The sequence below is a fragment of the Gymnoscopelus microlampas genome, assembly GCF_963454915.1.
Source record: "Gymnoscopelus microlampas genome assembly, chromosome: 2".
Taxonomy (NCBI): Eukaryota; Metazoa; Chordata; class Actinopteri; order Myctophiformes; family Myctophidae; genus Gymnoscopelus; species Gymnoscopelus microlampas.
Window position 1 is genome coordinate 20,758,660 of NC_139939.1, and position 20,250 is coordinate 20,778,909.

The 20,250-nt window shown below is 42.3% G+C and overlaps 1 protein-coding gene across 3 annotated transcripts in view; it reads right to left on the reverse strand.

The window, feature by feature from the left end:
• Positions 1-397: 397 nt before the first annotated feature.
• Positions 398-20,250, reverse strand: part of sh3pxd2aa (SH3 and PX domains 2Aa) — a 184,585-nt gene continuing 164,732 nt past the window's right edge. For all 3 annotated transcript variants that reach the window (XM_084044248.1, XM_084044247.1, XM_084044249.1), the window contains 6 exons: positions 16,060-16,177; positions 11,698-12,209; positions 9,799-9,848; positions 8,960-9,079; positions 5,547-6,977; positions 398-5,059 (listed from right to left, as the gene is read on the reverse strand). In XM_084044248.1, the coding sequence (XP_083900374.1) occupies positions 4,400-5,059; positions 5,547-6,977; positions 8,960-9,079; positions 9,799-9,848; positions 11,698-12,209; positions 16,060-16,177 (2,891 nt within the window). In that variant the 3' untranslated portion in view covers positions 398-4,399. The remainder of the gene's footprint in view (positions 5,060-5,546; positions 6,978-8,959; positions 9,080-9,798; positions 9,849-11,697; positions 12,210-16,059; positions 16,178-20,250) is intronic.

Sequence of the window (20,250 nt, forward strand, 5' to 3'; positions counted from 1 at the left end):
TTTCAGCCGCCAATGAGCGGAGTACATCAGTTGTACTCGGTTAAAGCGATATGCAAATATGTGGTGTAGCAAAAAAACAAACAAAAAAAAGAACGTCAAAGAGTGATTCAACACATTTACATAATGCCTTCGTCAGGACGGGAGATTATTGGTTTACCAGATTCCTAATGAAACATCAGCATCCCGATTTTATGATCATCAGTGATGGACAAAGTACTCAACCCCAGTATTTGAGTCAAAGCATATACTTTTACACTTGCTTTGGCAATGTAAACCTATGTTTTCTCATCCCAATAAAGCGCCTTTTAACCCATTAAGACCTGAGGTTCAGATTCTACAAATGCCTTCAAAATCCTCAGTTTTTTTAAGAAGAAAAAATAAGATGTTTCTATGTCAGTGGTTCTCAAACTTTTTCATGTCAAGGACCACAAAATTACATGTATTTGGCCACGGACCTCCATCTCAAAATGTGTTGTTCCAGGGACTCCCAGAAGCAAAGATTTGAGTTACAAATGTTTGCTTTAAAAAATACATATTCAAAGATTTGCACACATTTTCACGATTTTTCAAAAATAGCAGATCTACAAGCATGTGAGCTTGTAGATCTGCTATTTTTGAATAGCCAAAGTGTAAAATAATGCTTTTTAACTCAAATCTATAAATGGCACAGATGCGTTCCCGGTCTTAATGGGTTCATTGAATTGAATTGATTCTCTTGGTCAAATATTATTCAACTACAAGTGCAAGTTGCTCTGTCAAATGTGTACTTAGTCCCGGAGCACTTGCTTTTTAAAAATACCTAAGTATTCAAATGTACAAATTGCATATCAATTCATTTTTGCAAAAATATAAATAATGGTGAAAATAGCAGATCTACAAGCACACAGCGAGTTGCATCGCGATGCACTGTGAGCTTGTATGCATATCGACTATTTTCACTATAATTGGAATAGGGCATTGTGGTTTATTCACAATGTACTTTTTCCCTACCTGGAAATGTAGTGGAGTCAAAAGTACAACATTTGTCATAACCAAGTGTCCAGAAATACAAATACTCAAGTAAATGTACTTTGTTTACGGTCCACCACTGATGATCATCAGCGTTATTGGATTGGTAAAACGTTTTAATCCATGTACCCTTATATCAACATATACAATGGTTTGACTTTGTTCTGTGTTGGCAATTTAGACATAATATCTAAAAGAGCTGAAGGAAGGCTAAACTAAGATAAATCCTCTTGTGGAATGGACTGATGGGCCTGTTGAAGGGGTATATGATTGTTTATCAAACCATTATTGAGTGTAAATCCACATAAAATAAATATACTTAAGTCAGGCATTACGTAATGTCCAATAAAGATGAAGGAAGTGCCCATGGTTTGCGTTAAGGTGCAGCACACAGCATAGGGAAAAACAAAAACAAAACAAAAATTGTATAGGTTTTGGCCAAAGACAAAAAAGATATATTATAAAAAGTCAACGATACTATTTTAGCTGCATTGATATTTAGAATGAAAAAAAACATGAAAAGTTTCTGGGTAGACTCACTGACCAGCAGAGCATTTCCTATTGCACTGAGGTAGGATGGTTCACAATCCTTGGAAATGGGATTGTGTAAAGAATCTTGCAGTACATTTAGTCTCCCACAAGGCGGTGCTATTTCTCAATCCATTGTGTTATCATTGCTGAGGAAGAGATTGGCTTTGTTTTTCTGTGACTGAGACAACTCTTGTACTAACAGGAATTGAGCCCTCAGTTGAGGTAAAAAGGTAAAAAAAATTAAATACTTACAAAAATCAATGTGTATCAATAAATAATATGCTGAGTATTTACTGCATCTTTACATTAATGCACCGTTAAAAAGAGCTTTTTAAAGTGCACTAATTCACAAAACAAAACCACTTCGTTCTTCATTATTGTCCCTGTGTGATGATCACAACATTAACAAACAAAAATAAACAACTATGGTTGGCTAAATAGATAACTGCGATCTAGCAGGTATTGTACTTTGTTAAATACTATAATACTGTCCAGCAGAAAACATGAATGAAAGGTTAGTGTCGAAGCTCAAAACAGGAGCTTACACTGTTCATTAGAAAATATATTTCAGCAGTCTTGAACATCAGCCATTTAGAGTAATATTTTAGGGTTGTTGTTGTTTTTGTATTTGTTTATTTTTTTTTTCAAATGTGGCAACATTATTAATGTTATTATTTGGTGTTCAGGGTTTTTTTTTTAAATAAAAATAAATTATATTTTTGAGATGAGTGTTAAGTCCTTTTCTAAACAATAAAATTACTCAATAAAATAATGGGAGACAACTGAGACAAATTCAAAGCTACAAGGTAAACAAATTCAAAAATGTCCCTACAATTCAAAATCTAAATCAATACTGCACAGCAATATCCAATTGTATTTTCTTATTATTTTAGTTGTTGAACTGCATTCATTGCTATAATCTGGGTACGATGTACCAAGTGCTTCCACATAGTAATATGAAAACACGTTTTCAATTGTAGGTATTTTGTAGGATCCGCTGAATTACTTGCAGCCATAAATAAATAGTAAAGCTACACAAAGTAGCTGATGAAATGATAACTCTTTGGTTTGATCACATTTTGGGCGTCATGCTGTGCAAAGTATATCCCTGGGATTGAATGGCAATTATTTCACCATATTCCAGTATTTACGTAGTTTCTGCACTGCTGTAGCAGTGGTATACAATATGTATACAAAGCAGCAATATATACAAAGTAAATTTCTTCTGGAACTAAAACTAGAAAAACTAAAGTACCCCTAAAATAATGTAAACTAATTATTTATCTTTTTTCCCCGAAGATAACAAATAAGCAAACATGAGGTGGCAACGTACTAGAATGCACTCATGTGGCCTCAAGCGAAAATATCCGACCGGTTTGTAATTCAAATGTTCTTTTGACTGTACCTCAATAAAATAATTATACCTCATTTACATTAAAATGTGAACTAAAGACCTTTTTTGGGGGGTGTGGGTGGGGGGGTGTGGGTGGGGGGGTTCACTGTAGCCAACAAAGCTAAGCCAATTAATTTCAACCTGAGCACAGACATTCTGCCACTCACACCACTTAAACCCTCTATGCTGAGTAAACTTGACCTGAGATGGCTCTGTACTTGGTCCGCTCTTTCCCCCCCTCTCTACACCAAATCTCTTCACCGAAAACAGCCAATCGACAAGCTCTGGCTATTTTCAACGAATGTGAATAGGGATAGCTAGGGTTCAAGTGGTCGAGAAAGGCAAAAAGATTGTGAGGCAGGAGCATTCAACTCTTCAGATTCCAAGGCCGTCGGTGGAGAACTAGATGTCACAAGAAAGCAGAAATATTTCTCTAAGGAAGTCTTTAGAATACGCACGACAAATTAAAAACATATACAGAAAACAAAAAAAAGAGGATCGAAAAGTTTCTTCTTTTTTTCTCTTTTTTTTCGTACTTTGCACGATGACTGTGGCATAAAATGAGTGACTTATTGTGTGACTCCAGTCACTTTAACGTCACTGGTTCTCAACGTGGGGTCTGGGGACCCGCCGGCGGTTTCAAACGCACCCTTAACGGGTCTGTAACTCAAGAGTGTACAAATGGAACCAAATGGGTCCATTTGGACTCTGTAACAGAGTTACAAACCCTCAGGAGTCTACGCATTTGGACCCCTGGCTGGTGGTCCCTGGACCCTAAGATTGAGAAACAGCGACTTACATCTCAATTTCTTCCCTCCATATTTGGCGTTTGATTCCACTCCTACAGCGTCTCCCAGATCAAACCTCTTTGCTTGTTTAGCACCACTAAAACTAGAGCTATCTCCCAGTTATAAAAATACTTGCGGTTGGTATTCACGCTCTCATAATATGGCCTATGGCACTCTATAGATTTGGTTGATTCACTGCCATAAACTTCTTTAGGACCTTCCGTTCAGGTCAATCATAACTGTATACAAAGGCACTTATTTGGCATCGTAAGTCAATGATGGGGCAGGAATAAGGCTAGCCATTACCCTGCTTAACTTCTCCATTAACTGATGTAAAAACCCTTTTAAGGGCGTCTTTCCCGTTCCATATCTCATAGATAATGTGTCCTCTTCGATATCTTTGTACTCTGGGGTGGCCACGCCCCTTCCTCAAGTCTCTTAACATTGCATTCCGTCATAATTTTTAAACCTCCTCGTCCACATGGTCGTTTTTAGTAAACCAGCACCAAAAAAGTGTCTCTCTTTTTTTTCAAAATTAAAACATATTTTACACAGTTTTTTTCAGAAATGTACATTTTGGGGGGAGCATATTGCTTGGGTAACATTCGCAAGGAGCGATGCCACCAGTGTTCTTGGCGGGCATCATTGTGGGGGGGTGGGGGAAGAGGGGCGGAGGGGGTTATTTTTTCCTCTCTAGGTAGTTGGAGGGGACCCAGCCCTTGCGGGGCATCAGGGCATCCTGCACCTGGCAGTACCACCATCCGTTGGGGTTCCTCTCCAACACCTCCAGACAGGTGCCCTCGGGGAAGCCCATGGTCTCCTCGTCCCCTCGGTAGTCGGCGATGGACACGTACAGGTCTCTGCCCAGGTTGTTGTGGATCAGCTGGCTCTTCTCGATGGGCTTGGGCCGGACGGTGGACACCGGGATCCCGTTCCGCTGGACGGTGCCGCCCGTGCCGAACACGGTGCCGGAGGAGGACGAGCCGAGGCCGGAGGAGCGCTCCGAGCTCCGGGGCTGACTCTCCACGACCACGTGGGGCCGCACGGTGCTGAAGGAGGCGTTCCGGCGGACGCCGAGCGTGGCCGAGCCCGACCGGTAGTGGTCGCTGCTGCCCAGGGACTCGTTCCGCCGCAGGGAGCCGGTGGTGTAGTGGCCGTCTTTGGCCGCCTGCGTCGTGGTCACGAACACCGACTGCGGTCGGACCGCCACCTGCCGCACGCCGTTCCGCATGCGCACGCCTCCGTTGACCATCCCCGAGGGCTTGGCGAAGCCGCCGGGAGGCTTGGACGGAATGGGAGGGGAGCTCCTCCTCAGGCCCTGATGCTGCTGGTTCAGCCCCTGCAGGAAGGGTTGTCACCATCAAGAAAGTGTAGTTGACGATTCATTTATGTACGAATAATTGAGATTAATGATTGAATTGTGTTTTTGGCATAAAAATAAAATAGATATAAATCTAAATGACTTGTCCGTTTGCCTTTTAGGCTCTTTAAACAAAACAATTCACATGACAGATCTGACAAATAACTTAAAGATACACAGAAATGATAATGATAGGTCGATAAATAAATAAAATAAATAAGGAAAAGATGGATAAAAAAGGCCATATAATAATTGTACTGTATACTTAAATATTTTCAAAAACAGCGCAAACAGCTGATCTACACGCTCACAGCGCATCACGGCCGCTGTGAGCTCGTAGATCGGCTATTTACACTATTTTTCAACAGATGAATTTATATAAATGAACAGAAACGAGTCTGACGATTATGCAAAACTCAAATAATCGGCATCAGGCGGTTATGTAATAACTGTGACGGGCCTGTACCTGGAGGTTGATATTGTTGAGGGCCTGGACGCGCTGCTCATTCTTCTCCAGACTGTTGGACTTACTCCCACCGCTTCCGTGGCCGTCCGACTCCGACCCGCCCGCGTCGCCCGCGTGTCGGGCTCGCTCCAGGTAGTACGAAGGGGCCCAGCCCTCCTCGGAGCCCCAGCGGGCGTACCACCAGCCGCTCTCCTGCTTCTCCAGAACCTCCACCTCCACCCCGGCCGGGAAACTCAACTCGGACTCCTGGACCTTCTTGTAGGCGTCCATGGTCCGGTAGAGGTTCAAACCCTCCAGGTCGGAGGAGTCGCCGCGGCTCCCCTTGGAGTAGACGGAGGAGAGGTCCGAGGTGCTGCGGGAGCAGACGGAGTCCTCCGACGAGATGACGGAGGCCGTTTCGGAGTCCTCGCCGCGGGAGGGTTTGAGGCCGTGTCGGTGCTGACCCGTGGGCCTCAGCTGGCGCCGCAGAGAGCTGATGTCCATCCTCTCGGGACTCTGGGGCTCCGATTTGGTCAGGAGAGGTTTGGGCCGGACGGAGGGCTTCGATTTGGTGGAGGGGCTCGGGCCGATCCTCTGCTCTACGTCGTGGCTGAAGCCCAGGCTTTTCCTGAGGCCTCTGCTCGACTCGTCCGAAGAAGACCGCGGGCTGTTCTCTCGGGACCTGGTGTCGACGCGTCTGCCCAGGGTCTGGCTCCTGCGGTTCAGCTCCGGGGTCATGGCCTTCATGGGTCTCCCCGGTAGCGGCGAAGAGCCGGAGGGCCTGCGCGGGACGGTGGAAGAATGGTAGCTCCGCGGAGAGTTGTGCGCGCTGGAACTCTTGGCCAAGGTCCCTTCATCACCTCCAATGGACCTGAAGCCATCGTTCTCGTAGATGCACTCCTCCTTAGCCACTTCCTCCAGAGAAGTCCGAAACGAGGTTCTTCTGTGACTCATAACGGGGGAGGCTTTGCAGACAGGAGGGGAGGCTTTGCAGAGCGGCGGGGAGGCCTTGCAGAGCGGCGGGGAGGCCTTGGAGAGCGGTGGGGAGGCCTTGCAGAGCGGTGGGGAGGCCTTACAGGCGGGAGGTGTAGTGCGATACTTGTCGCTCGGCGCGCTGCAAGACTTCATATCGAGGGGCCGCTCGTCTTTTAAAGAATCCGTATCCGATTCGCCTTCGCAGCCGATAGCAGGAATGTCGTATAATGGCTCCTCGTACACGGGCCTGCTGAGGGGCTCTGTCGCCTTGGAGGCGGAGTTACTGGGGGAGGAGGTCTCCTCGGGGTCCTGCTTCTTGACAGGCGGGGCCGGGGGCGGGACTTTGGGCCGGGTGAGCGTGCTGGTGCGGCGGTTCAGGTTGGGCTTCTTCCGTTTGTCGATGTAGGAGCACGGAGCCCAGCCCTCCATCTCTCCAATCTGCACGTACCACCAGCCTCCTGAGTTCTTCTCGATCACCTGCAAGAGGGATATGAACACTTATGATAAAAAAACATCCAGGTGCTCAGGAGACTAAATAAATACGACAAGTAAAAGTAATGGTGGTGCTCCTAGGAGCAGCCAGAACAACGATGGGAAAACAAAGAAGTGATCCGAGCACTCACAAATCTGAGGAGAGAATGCAAATCTAAAAAGCCTTTATTGTAGCAAAGGTTAAAACTCGGTTCGGGATTTTAACCTTTGCTACAATAAAGGCTTTTTAAATGTTTGAGTGCTAAGATCTATGCTTAGTTTTTGCAGAAATAAACACTCCTTCTATCCACTTAAACCTATAATAACCTACAATAGGAGGTCTGAAGCTCATAACGCATTACATTGCTAACATAACAAACAATATACTGTATCAAGATAATAATAATACTGGATGAGATAGAAATAAAGTTAAAGTACAGGTAACACAGCAGTATAATAAACCTCTTAGGAGAGGTATAATATATACTGTACAATAGTTTAGCAGCAGTGTCGAAATGTACCAAGAGGCAGAAGGCACACACATATAGGCCACATCAAAAACACCTGCCTAGTGCACGTGTCTATGTGCATGTGAGCAGGAGCTCTGTGTAATTAGCAAACCAGATACATGACACAAAAAGTCTTCTGGAAAGCAGTGAGCAGTCAGATTGACTAGCATGACTGATCCTGTTCCACGGGTATGAAAACATATGATGATGAAAGTATCTTCCTGGGTTCCTTTCAACTCTCCAGCCCGTCTCGTACATATAGAATGTTGTTAGCGTCGGGTCGGGTCCATATTAACCCCATCCAATCCGGGAACGCATCTGTGTCATTTTCGATTTCTTTGGCTATTCAAAAATAGCAGATCTACAAGCTCATAGCGAATATCATATCATATATTTTTAAAACGAACATTTGTAACTCAAATCTTTGCTTCATGGGGCTCCCTGGAACAAAACATTTTGAGATGGGGGTCGGCGGCCAACTACATGATCTAAAAATCCTAACAGTATGTCGCTATATCAGTGGCGCTCCAACTTTTCCATGTCAAGGACCCCCAAAATGATTGCATTTGGCCACGGACCCCCATCTCAAAATATGTTGTTCCAGGGACCCCTAAACTCTCATTGATAAAAAAAAACTAAATTACCGGTAGATCCACCATCCAAACAGCCTGACTCATCAGACTCGCATGTTTATAAAGTGACATGTTAATGGAAATGGAATTCACAATATGGACTTTTCAACTCGAAAAGCAAAAAAAAAATAACAGCTTCTGAGTGGGTAAGCTATTTTTTGAATTAAAGCTCTCAGCTGCTTTGACTGTAAATGTCTTTGCTGATGTGACATTGTATTGTTTAGGTCCATTACTTGGCCAAGCACTTGGTTTTACATACCCAACGGCAAAATTCATAGATTTGAGTACTTCCAGGCAGTAAACCAGTTAGAAACACCCCAATATCAAAGGGATTTAAGGACAAACTAATTTCACAACAGAAAAAAATTAGGCCAAGTGCCAATCTGTGAAACAGTGTGAAAGGAGTCCTCCACACACTAGTGCTGCGTTTCCTAAACACAGTTAGCACAATACGCAGAATTATGATGTTTAGGTATTATCATTCCAAACCCATGTTCTTGCTGTTATACGTACAGCCGAGCAGGTGAAGAAAATGCATATTAATGCTTTTTGATTTTATGAAACGCTTCAGTACTCTACAGTATTCTATTGCTAGTTTGACCAATTCTAATACTCTTTAATCTTTAAAAAGAATGACTGAAATCAGTCGTGGCGACTGAGAATTTGAATCCATGATATCTGCATAATATGACTCAACCTAGCTCTGATCGGCATCGTCACATTCAAGCTGAAATGTCAGGGGGTAATTGCGTCAGTTTTGTATGATCCGTTGGGGAGCGAGCTCTCATTGACATGCATCCTCAGTGAGCCCTGACAAGATAACAGGATGTAAGGCCTGGCCTCTTACATCAGCCTTTTGTCCTCCACGGAAACTGATGCCATCAGAGATGTTGGACTGGAACTCGGCTATGGTGTAGTACTCTGCTTCCACAGCAGGGGGCTCTGGTGGCTTGGGTAACTGGAATCCCTGTTAACAGCATCAGAGGAGAAGCGGTTGTCAGCTCAAAGCATCACTGTGATTCAGTGTTAGGTTCATCGACCAAAACTATGGTGAAAAATGTTCGCCCACCTTTACTCACTGACGGAGACTACTGTAGATAAAAAGCTAAATAAAAACTAAACTATGACTAAATATACTGACAATTTTGTAAACAAATAAAAACTAGACTAAAATGTTAGGGAGGGACTAGTGGAGGAGAGATCCAGTAGAACTAAGACAAGTCATTTTCTGCTTGGTTGCAGGTGTGGCGCACTCCAAAAATAGCCGATCTAAAAGCTCACAATGCGTCGCAGACGCGTTGTGCGCTTGTAGATTAACTATTTTTGGCACACAGCTAAGTATAAAACAGGCATTATGACGCCATCACGGCCCGCCAAAATACATTTTAGTCGGCTAAATCAACTATGCAATTCAGTCAAGTAAAACTAGACTAAAACTATGACATTTAAAATGTCTAATATATGACTAAAACTAAACAGAATTCAAAAGAATATGACTAAGACAAAATCAAGATTTTCTGTCAAAATGAACACTGCTGTGATTAAATTGTTTTGAGACACGTCTTAAAATGAAATGTAATGGAAGACAGTGCAAGGCATAACGCAGTTCATGGCTGTGTGTGGCTGATGATCATCATTAAACCTAAAAGCACTGAAACGTACTATTCTGATACATGTGTGTCTTACCAAGTGAGTTTCTCTCCTTGGAGGAGGTTTTTGTCTGAGGTTTGGAGATCCTGTTAGAAAGAAATAAAGAGTTGCAAATTAAACAAGAATGCAATTTTGTCTGCCTTACCGATAGGTCTGGTGACAGCTAAATTCAATGTAGTGGCTAAAGAGGCGGCGAGAATGGCTGCTAACAAACCTACGCCTCAAGTTTTGAAAACGAATCATTTCACCGTCCCAATATGGAGGGCTGCTTTAAAGACTTTGAAAAGGTTCTGCGATGCAGTTATCTTTTAAGCGGTGCTAGCCACTTCTACATTCGACTTTGTATGTCTGTCTTTTTGAATGTATGAGTATGGCGTAATCAGCTGCAACTGATTGCAACATAAAGCTGCAACTAATTACACTACTTTAAGAGGGAGAAAGAGAGACAGCAGCAGCCTGCCGTTTTGATCTTTAATTAGCAGTACTTGTAACACCTAGGAGTGATTACTGGGTGGGACATTTTTAATGCGGATGAATTGTTTCCACCCACTTTTAGCCGATTCTTTGAATTTAGATGTCTCCCGACATATCGGTAGGCAGAGATCTCTGATCGATTGGCTATGTGAGACTACTAGTTCAAGTACTAGACAACAAACGATGACAAAGCTGCATTTTAGTGAAAACCAAGTCAAGTGCACACACACCCAAACACTTCCCCATGTTAGTCTGCGGTTAATAAAGAAACCACTAAAACCAACCAACCAGAATTAGTGAGAGCAACCTTTTGTTATTTCCCAAAGCCACAGAATATACCTCCAACCTAATAGCTTACCTATGGCATCAAAGCCTAAACAAGAGAAGAACAACAGTATTGTAATCTCTAGTCATATGATATAATGTTTGCATATTATGTCTGCCTTTTGTAACATAGGCCTATGTAAAAGTCATTCATTACATTTGGACATTCTCAGAGTTAAAGGGACAGTAAACATTCAGCCACTAGCTATCCCACTTGTACAACCCCTCTGTTGCATAAGATTCGCTATTTCCCCACCAGGTCTATGAGGCAGCAATAATGTGATTTGTAACCTTGCAACATAGTAACGTGATGGTTGCCTCACAATAATATGTTTAGGGGGAAAAATACCTTACACAATGAAAACATGATAAGCATGATAATGCCGGCTGTCAGCTTATGTCTTACAGAGGTAAACAAAACTATAATTCTGGAGCTTTAGTTACATTTTGGGGGGGGGGGGGCGTTTTCATAAAAATGTTATCTATATAACCTTTAAATTAACACAGGATTTATACAGTGTATAATCTTTTAGAACTGTATTAAAGGACCACTTCACCCATTTTCAAGCGTATCTTCATATACTTAGTTCTCCCTAATGCTCATTATAAGATGGCACAATTTATTTTCTTTCTTAAATTTTGATCCCATGATTTTGTAAACCATTTTTTTCACTCAGTGCCAATTGTCTAAGTAATCCTGGGCGCTACACACCCTCTGCCAGCCTAGGGAGAGCCTAGAGCCGAGCTCATGCCTCCTTCAATGCATGAGAGCTAGCAAGCCGCTTATTATCACCTGACAGGGGGGAGGTTCCCTGGTTAGACGTAGCACGTGGAAGGAACACGTCCACGCGTCAAAAACGTGAAATGTTAAGCAAATCTTTGAATATATATATTTTTAAAGCACTTTTTTTTAACTCAAAAAAGGGGGGGTCCCTGGAACTAAATATTTTGAGATGGAGGTCCGCAGCCAAATACATATAATTTTGGAGGTCCTTGGAAAAAGTCGCAGCACTCACTGATATAGAAACAGGTTAGGATTTTAGAAGACATTTTGTAGAATCAGGTCTCAGGTCCTATAAACGGGTTATAACACAGCTCCATAAAGTTGCACCACCCGGGTTAAACATCAACACTCACCGATCTCCACTCTGTGCGGTGCCACGCGGGCCACGGCGGGCGAGCCCGGCTCCGCCCCCCCAGCCCCCCCCGCCCCCCCCGCCGCTCTCCCTTTGCTGTCCTGCAGGGCGGCGCTGGCCCCCACCAGCACGCACAGCGGACTGTTGGTGCCGTGGCCCGAGCCGGCGCTCAGCCGGCGGCCCGTCTCGGCGTTCAGCTCGGAGCTGCAGGGCATGGGGAGGCTGATCTCGCTCTTGGAGATGTGGCGCTCCGGCGTGGTGGAGGAGGCGGCGGAGGGGGTGGCGTTTGAGGCAGCGGCGGTGGTGGTGGCGTTTGCGGCCTCCCCCCCCGCCCCGCCGTCGGCCTGGATGTCCTTCTCGCTGGCGGACTTCTTCTGCAGCAGGTTGCTGATCTCCATGATGTTGCCGATGATCTCCACGGGGCCCGTCAGCGTCTTCTTGCGCGGCGAGGAGAAGTCCTCCTTCACCTTCTTCAGGTAGGAGGCGGGCGCCCAGCCTTCGGTCCCTAAGTACCTGCACAATAAAGGGCAAGTGGTGGGGGGGAAAAGTACTCGATTGCTTTACTTGAGGTAAAAGTATCGATACGGCGATGTAGACTCTTGTTACAAGTAAAAGTCCGCAATTCAAAATTGACTTGAGTAAAAGTACAAAGTATTGGCATCAAAATGTACTTAAAGTACCAAAAGTAAAAGTACTTAATATGCAGAATGTCCCATTTCAAGTTTTCGAATGTATACAAATCCTTTGAAAATAGCAGATCTACAAGCTCACAATGCGTCGCATTGTGGGCTTGTAGATCGGCTATTTTCAAATGGTCAAAATGTATACAGAGCTGTAATGGTTAATGTAGGTCTTGTAATAATACTCAAATCTACTAAGTAACTAGTAGCTAAAGGTTTTCAAATAATTGTAGTGGAGCAAAAGTAAGATATTTGGATCCGAGATGTAGTGGAGTAGAATTAAAAGTATTGGAAATTGGAAATACTCAAGTAAAGTACAAATATCTCAAAATTGTACTTAAGTACAGTACTTATGTAAATGTACTTAGTTACTTCCCACTGGCCAAAGGGTGAGACATCACTGGTCATCCTCACCTTCTTACACAGGGAAGTCAGAGAGTAATCGTAAAGCTGGAATCCGTAACTTTCATGTCTTATTCAACTTCCGATTCAAACCCATGCCTCCCGAATGAAAGCTCAAATGCCATTCCCCGCTTGATCAGAGTAGATATTACCCTATAAGCCTCAGGCAGTACTACTAGTCAGCCAGTAGGTGTCCTACACGACACCAGTCTTTTTCTTACTGGGTCTACATTTCGTAATGTATGTCTAGAGAGACCACCTCCAACCACTGCAGATGTACTAGATATATATATATTCTATTAATGAACCACTTAAAACATATACTCTGTTGACCCCCGAGTATACAACTATACTTGGTCCCCTCCTTTTTACCCCTCTACACCAAATATTACATTACATTACAGTCATTTAGCAGACGCTTTTATCCAAAGCGACTTACAATAAGTGTATTCAACATAGGTAGGCCAGAATACTACTAATCACCATGAAGCTTAAGTGCAACAGTATAGCGCTAAGGTAAAAAATGCAAGATATCAGCTACTTTCTTATACAGATGAGACAAATATGAAAATCAAATGAGCAAGAGCTAAAAACAAATAAGTGTATCAAATAAGCAAGATCCAATAAAACAAGAGCCCGTACAAATAATTGACAACAAGTAGGCAAGGCTAAGAGGAAGGGTCAGGGTAGTGTTTCCTGAAGAGGTGGGTTTTCAGCCTGCGGCGAAAGATGGGCAGTGACTCTGCTGTCCTGACATCAGTGTGGAGTTCAATCCACCACTGTGGGGCCAGAACAGAAAAAAAGCTGTGACCGTGTATTGCCGGAAATAACCGATCTGCAAACTCACAACGTGTCGCGTTGTAATGCGTTGTTGTGACTGTGAGCTTGTAGATATGCTACAGTATTTTCATGTTTGCCTACTTTTGCCCGAATGCTCAGAATAGAGATGCTAGGGGTTATAGTTTTTAAAATGTGTTCCAGCTTTCAGCTTTATAACTCTGGAAGTGTAAATATGGACCCGTAAGCGTGCAGATTTAGCTGTTCATCATGTTGTGCCATATTGTTAGTTTTATTTGCTGTTATGTAACGGTAGATTGGCACACATCGACTGGCATACACACACACACACACACACACACACACACACACACACACACACACACACACACACACACACACACACACACACACACACACACACACACACACACACACACACAATCATAAACATCCTGCATGGGCCTTTTAGACTGCAAGAATAACTAATACACAGTTACAACCATATCGTAATTGCACTGTGGAAGAGATGGCCTGGGGCTGATAAACAGACTATAATATATACTGTAAGCACACACAACCTGATTGCTTTGCTTTTTATCACTCATTATAACGGTTAATGAGTCATCATAAAGGCTTTGTGAAACAAAAACAGAGTTCCAGATGTATGTGAGTCATGGTTGGTGGTGGGCCGTCTTCTGCACTGGAGGAGGAAGTATTTTTTTTACTTAGGTAAAAGTAGCAATACCACTATAAAACAAATACTCTGTTGCATGTAAAAGGCCTGCATGATTTGAGTAAAAGTACAAAGTTATTGGCATAAAAATATACTTACAGTATCAATGTAAAAAATATGACCTTTTTATTTATTTATTCTGTGAGCTTGTAGATCAGCTATTCTAAAATAGGGCTTAAGTGGTTCATGTATGCTTTGTAATAATTATCTAAATCTGCAAAGTAACTTAAGTTCACAAATAATAAATAAAACGTAAGTTTTCAAATAATTGTAGTGGAGACAGAGTACAATATTTGCCTCTGAGATGTATGTAGTAGAGTAGAAGTTTAACGCATTGGACAAATTGACTCAAGTAAAGTAAAAACAATTGCCTCAAAAAGTACAGTACTTGAGTAAATGTACTTGGTTACTTTAAACACATTTTTTTTCCTGCTTGTAAGGGTTCAGTTTATTCCTACTTTGCTGGTGTCTCATTCCCACTGTGACCACCAGGAGTCTCCATAATAACAAACAAACAGAGAGACAGAACTGGACTGGACTGGACTGTCCAAAATGGCCCACTAAGAAAAGCATGACTCACACATCCGTGGAGAAATATTGTTCATTGTTATACTCCAAAATAGCTCACTGTGCTCCGGATTACCCTCCACTACAAATATTATACTGTAACACATACACGACTGGCTGTGGTAAATGCGTGTGTGTGTGTGTGTGTGTGTGTGTGTGTGTGTGTGTGTGTGTGTGTGTGTGTGTGTGTGTGTGTGTGTGTGTGTGTGTGTGTGTGTGCGTGTGTGCGTGTGCGTGCGTGCACAACAGATGTAACAAGGTAGCATGTGCTAATCATTAGCCGTGCCTCGGGGGCCATGAGGAAACTATACAACAGGCAGGAAATGCATGTTTGCATACAAACACATACAAACAAAACCGCTAATGCACAGCGCGCACATTAATATCAACAAATACACGTGTGCGTGCATACAGGTGTATGCTACACACACATACACACACACACACGCACACGCACACACACACACACACACAGCAGGGAAACGACGCAAAGCTGTGTTAATGGTTTAATTTCTGTACAATTAGGCCCAGATGAGAGCTAGCGGCCCACTACTGCCTTGATCACCGCTCTAAAAATAGACAGCAACCCAGCAACACTCTGCGGAGCCGTTCACTTTGAAAGCAGATGGTCACAATGAACACTTACTACATTTGGAAGCGTTTCAGTTCAGCCGTTTAGCAGCTGCAACCTATCGGCCTACATTCACTTCAAGGTGAACGCTGAGCTCTCTGCTTTCCCTCGCAAACGGGGCTGGCTGAGGCACTGAGTACTGATCAGTGTGGGTCGGTTATGACCAGAACCACCCCTGAAGATCTACAAGCTCACAGCACATTGCGATGTGACGCGTTGTGAACTTGTAGATGGGCTATTTTCCATTTATTTAGATTTTTTTAACCCATTTAATCAGGGAACGCATCTCTGTCATACATTTTCGATTTCTTTGGCTATTCATTAGATCTGCTATTTTTTGAAAAATCTGAAAATGTGTGTAAATCTTTAAATATATATATTTCTAAGGTTCTGAGAACTGTATTCCTAACCCAAGCTGTAGCGTATAGAAACAAATCCAAAACCTGCAATTTCTTTTTTTTTTACTTTAACACAACACAGTTCACTTAAGTTCTTATAGTGGAAAAGAGACAGAAGATGAACCTCACCTAGCTGATAGTCTAGTATGGATCACTTAGAGATGTTCCTCACCTGATGTACCACCAGCCCTCCAGGTTCTTCTGGATGACCTCCACGGTGACCCCTTTCTCAAAGCTGACCTCGTCCTTCCCTTGGCTGGCGTACGACTGAACCGTCATGTACTTCTCCTCTAGAGGGGCACAGAGAGAGAAAGAGAGATTTAGATAGATATATGTTTGTTTTTTTACCGGAATACTGTTAATTAAAACAAAATACTTTTCAGGATTCCAATTCAAAAATAGCAAAAAAAAGGCAGATCTACAAGCTTTTTGAGCTTGGACCCCCCCCCCCCCCCCCCCTCAAGGAACGTTGAGGGTCCCTGGAGAGCCACTGAGTTGAATCAAAGTTAATAGGCAGCATAATGACAAAAGTTGAGAAAATGTTATAACCCTGTTAAAGGACAACTTCACCCATTTTCAATTAGTGAGGACCAATTATATGAAGCTAGGTGAGAAAATGGGTGAAGTCGTCCCTTAACTGAAGAGATACCACTGTACTGAGGTCAACCCAGACTCTGGTCTTTAGTGCTATAGTGTTACAAACAGAGAAGCTACATCCTGACTAGAACAGCTCTTTTTGGTTCTCAAAGTGGAGGGGGGGGGGCAAAAGTAGTTAACATAGCATCACTTTAACCTTTTATATACTTTGGCTATTCAAAAATAGCAGATCTACAAGCTCATAGCGCGGCACTCAGTGCCACGCTATGAGCTTGTAGATCTGCAAAAATCTTGAACATTAGTGAACATTTTTAACACAAATCTTTGCTTGTGGGGGGCTCCCTGGCACATACAACATATTTTAAGATGGGGGTCCGCGGCCAAATATTTTACAATTTGGGGGTCCTTGACGTGAAAAAGTTTGAGAACCACTGCTTTAGTTCATTTGTTTCTACTATACAGTATATAGGTGGAGAGAGAGAGAGAGAGAGAGAGAGAGAGAGAGAGAGAGAGAGACACACTCACACACACACACACACACACACACACACACACACACACACACACACACACACACACACACACACACACACAGTGTTGTCATCAAACAAGCTAACCTCCAGAGGAATCCATGGCAGTATAACTGTGCGGTAAGGCCAGAGGCACAGTGGGAAAGGGAGAAAGATGTAAGTGTGACCTACTTAAAAGGCTTTCTCCATACCGACACACAACCCAACCTACTTCCATATACTTATCGCCCCTCGTCCTAAAATAACAACAGACCGTTACGTCAACTGACTGACCCTTAAAAGAATCACAGCCACTTTGTTTCACCGTGTGTAGAATAAGCCAGTGGTTCCCAAAGTGCGGTCCGGGGGACCCTCAGGGGTCCTTAATTGAGGGACTCCCCCAGCTAAATGTGTTAATACAGCGTAAGAATCAGTTTAACCACTTTAACCCTTTATACAGCAGCTATTTGATAATAGCTGTACTCACATTTTTTACTTAAGTAAAAGTATCAATACTGCAATGTAGAAGTCCCGTATTCAAAATGTACTTGAGTAAAAGTACAAATGTATTGGCATCAAAATGTAGTTAAAGTACCAAAAGTTAAAGTACTCATTATGCAGAATGCAGAATTTCAAGTTTTCAAATGTATGAAAATCTTTTGAAAATAGCAGATCTACAAGCTCACAATGCGTCGCATTGCTACACATTGTGAGCTTGTAGATCGGCTATTTTCAAATGGCCGAAATGTATATAGGGCTGAAGTGGTTAATGTATGTTTTGTAATAATAATCAAAATATACAAAGTAACTAGTAACTAAAAGTAAAAGTACAATATTTGGATCCGAGATATAGCGGAGTAGAAGTAAAAGTACCGGAAAATTTGAAGAATTTAAAGAAGAATTAAAATTTTACTTAAGTACAGTACTTGAGTAAATGTACTTACACTTTACACTTCACTGGCAAATAGCCGTTTCTTAAAAAGTTATAATCCATTTCTCATTTGGGTGGATAGGAAAGCAGATATCCCTCCAAAAGGTTTCTCATTAATTCCATAATTTCCTTCTCCCCAGCCTCTACAATATTCCTCTTAGCATGCGAACCCGCACAGTAAAATACAGAGTGTTAACTTGAAGCTAAAATCTACACGTCTCATGTCTGCCTCTCCCAATGGAGAAATACAATAATTACTACCTAACTAACCAGTGTCCAATACAGACAATACACTGCTTCAAATAACTATTGACATTGTCAACCGGTTAGGTGTCCTTCCTACCCTGACACCACAGTGGACAATTCTCAATGGAAGAGTAGGGAGGACCACCTCCAATCAACTGCAGCTGTGTTAGTTAGTTATGGTATTAACATGCTCTACCAATGACACAGATTGGTTAAGATAAAGTTTTATTCATGAATCCATTCAATCCGGGAACGCATACTACAAATGTCTTCTAATCTAAATCCTAACAGTTAATAATTGCTACCTAATTTCAGAAGCGAAGATTTTAGTTACAAATGTTTGCTTTAAAAAAGCAATTCTATATTCAAGGATTTGCACTCATTTCCATGATTTTAAAAAAAAAGCAGATCTACAAGCTCATAGCGTGGCACTCGCTGCCGCGCTATGAGCTTGTAGATCTGCTATTTTTGAATAGCCAAAGTAAGTAGCCAAAGCCAAAACTATGGCTACAATCTAAAATGACACAGATCCCCGGATCGAATGGGTTCACAAAATGAATACCGGATTGCAGCTTTCAACTGCAAACTTTCAAGGTGTAAAGATAGAAGGGTGTTTGAGAGTTAAATGCAGACAGTGTGTATTATTCATGCTCTTTGAAGCAGCCAGTCCAGGACTTGGTGTGTGTGGAGTCTTAGCAGGGAGCTAAAGGAGATAAGATACCTTCAGGGAGATATTTCTTCACCGATACCTCACATGCCCTCTACTAACTGTCATACATTAACCCATGAAGACCGGGAACGCATCTGTGTAACCACTTTGACCATTATTTTATACTTTGGCTATTCAAAAGTAGCAGATATACAAGCTCATAGCGCGTCACCGAGTGCCGCGCTATGAGCTCGTAGATCTGCTATTTCACTTTTTTAAATCGTGAAATGTGTGCAAATCTTTGAATATAGTTACATTTTTTTTTAAATAAAACATTTTTTAACACAAATCTTTGCTTCTGGGGGGTCCCTGGAACAACATATTTTGAGATGGGGGTCCGCAGCAAAATACAAATCATTTTGTACATTATTTTTGGTACATTTGTAGAATCCCCCCAGAAGCAAAGATTTGAGTTACAAATGTTTGCTTTAAAATATATATTCATAGATTTGCAAAACATTTCATGATTTTTCAAAAAATAAATAGCAGATCTACAAGCTCGGTGCCACGCTATGAGCTTGTATATCTGCTATTTTTGAATAGCCCAAAGCATAAGATAATGTGTTGAAGTGGTTCAAATCTAAAACGACAGATGCTTTCCCAGGTCTTAATGGGTTAATGCGGCTCATATGCATTTTCTTTAGCCGTGATAAGGAGAGCATTCACAGTGCCTCCCTATAGGGTGGAATGAAGTGATGGCTGATTTGATAGGAGAGCAGACAAGAGGACCAAACAAAGGCCTGTCAGATAGCTCATTCCAGGCTGTCAAAGCAGGGTGTGTGTGTGTGTGTGTGTGTGTGTGTGTGTGTGTGTGTGTGTGTGTGTGTGTGTGTGTGTGTGTGTGTGTGTGTGTGATGGGAAATCAGCTGTGGGGGGGAAACGGCGCCTGTCGTAGCTTGTAGCATGAAAGTGCAAAATAAAAGGCTAGCTGACAGATGACCTATTTTTTGGCATCTGTAATGACTAGTTATAGCAAGGTGACACTCAAAAGCAGTGGTGTCAAAGTAACTAAGTACATTTACTCAAGTACTGTACTTAAGTACAATTTTAAGGTATTTTTTACTTTACTGGAGCATTTCCAATTTTCTGTACTTTTACTTCTACTCCACTACATCTCAAAGGCAAATATTGTACTTTTACTCCACTACAATTATTTGAAAACTTTAGTTACTAGTTACTTTGTAGATTTTTATCATTATTACAAAACATACAGTAACCACTTCAGCCCTATATCATTTTCGTCCATTTGAAAATAGCAGATCTACAAGCTCAAACTATTTTTATACATTTGAAAACTTGTGAAACGGGACATTCTGCATAATGAGTACTTTCTGCTTTTTGTACTTTAAGTACATTTTGATGCCAATACTT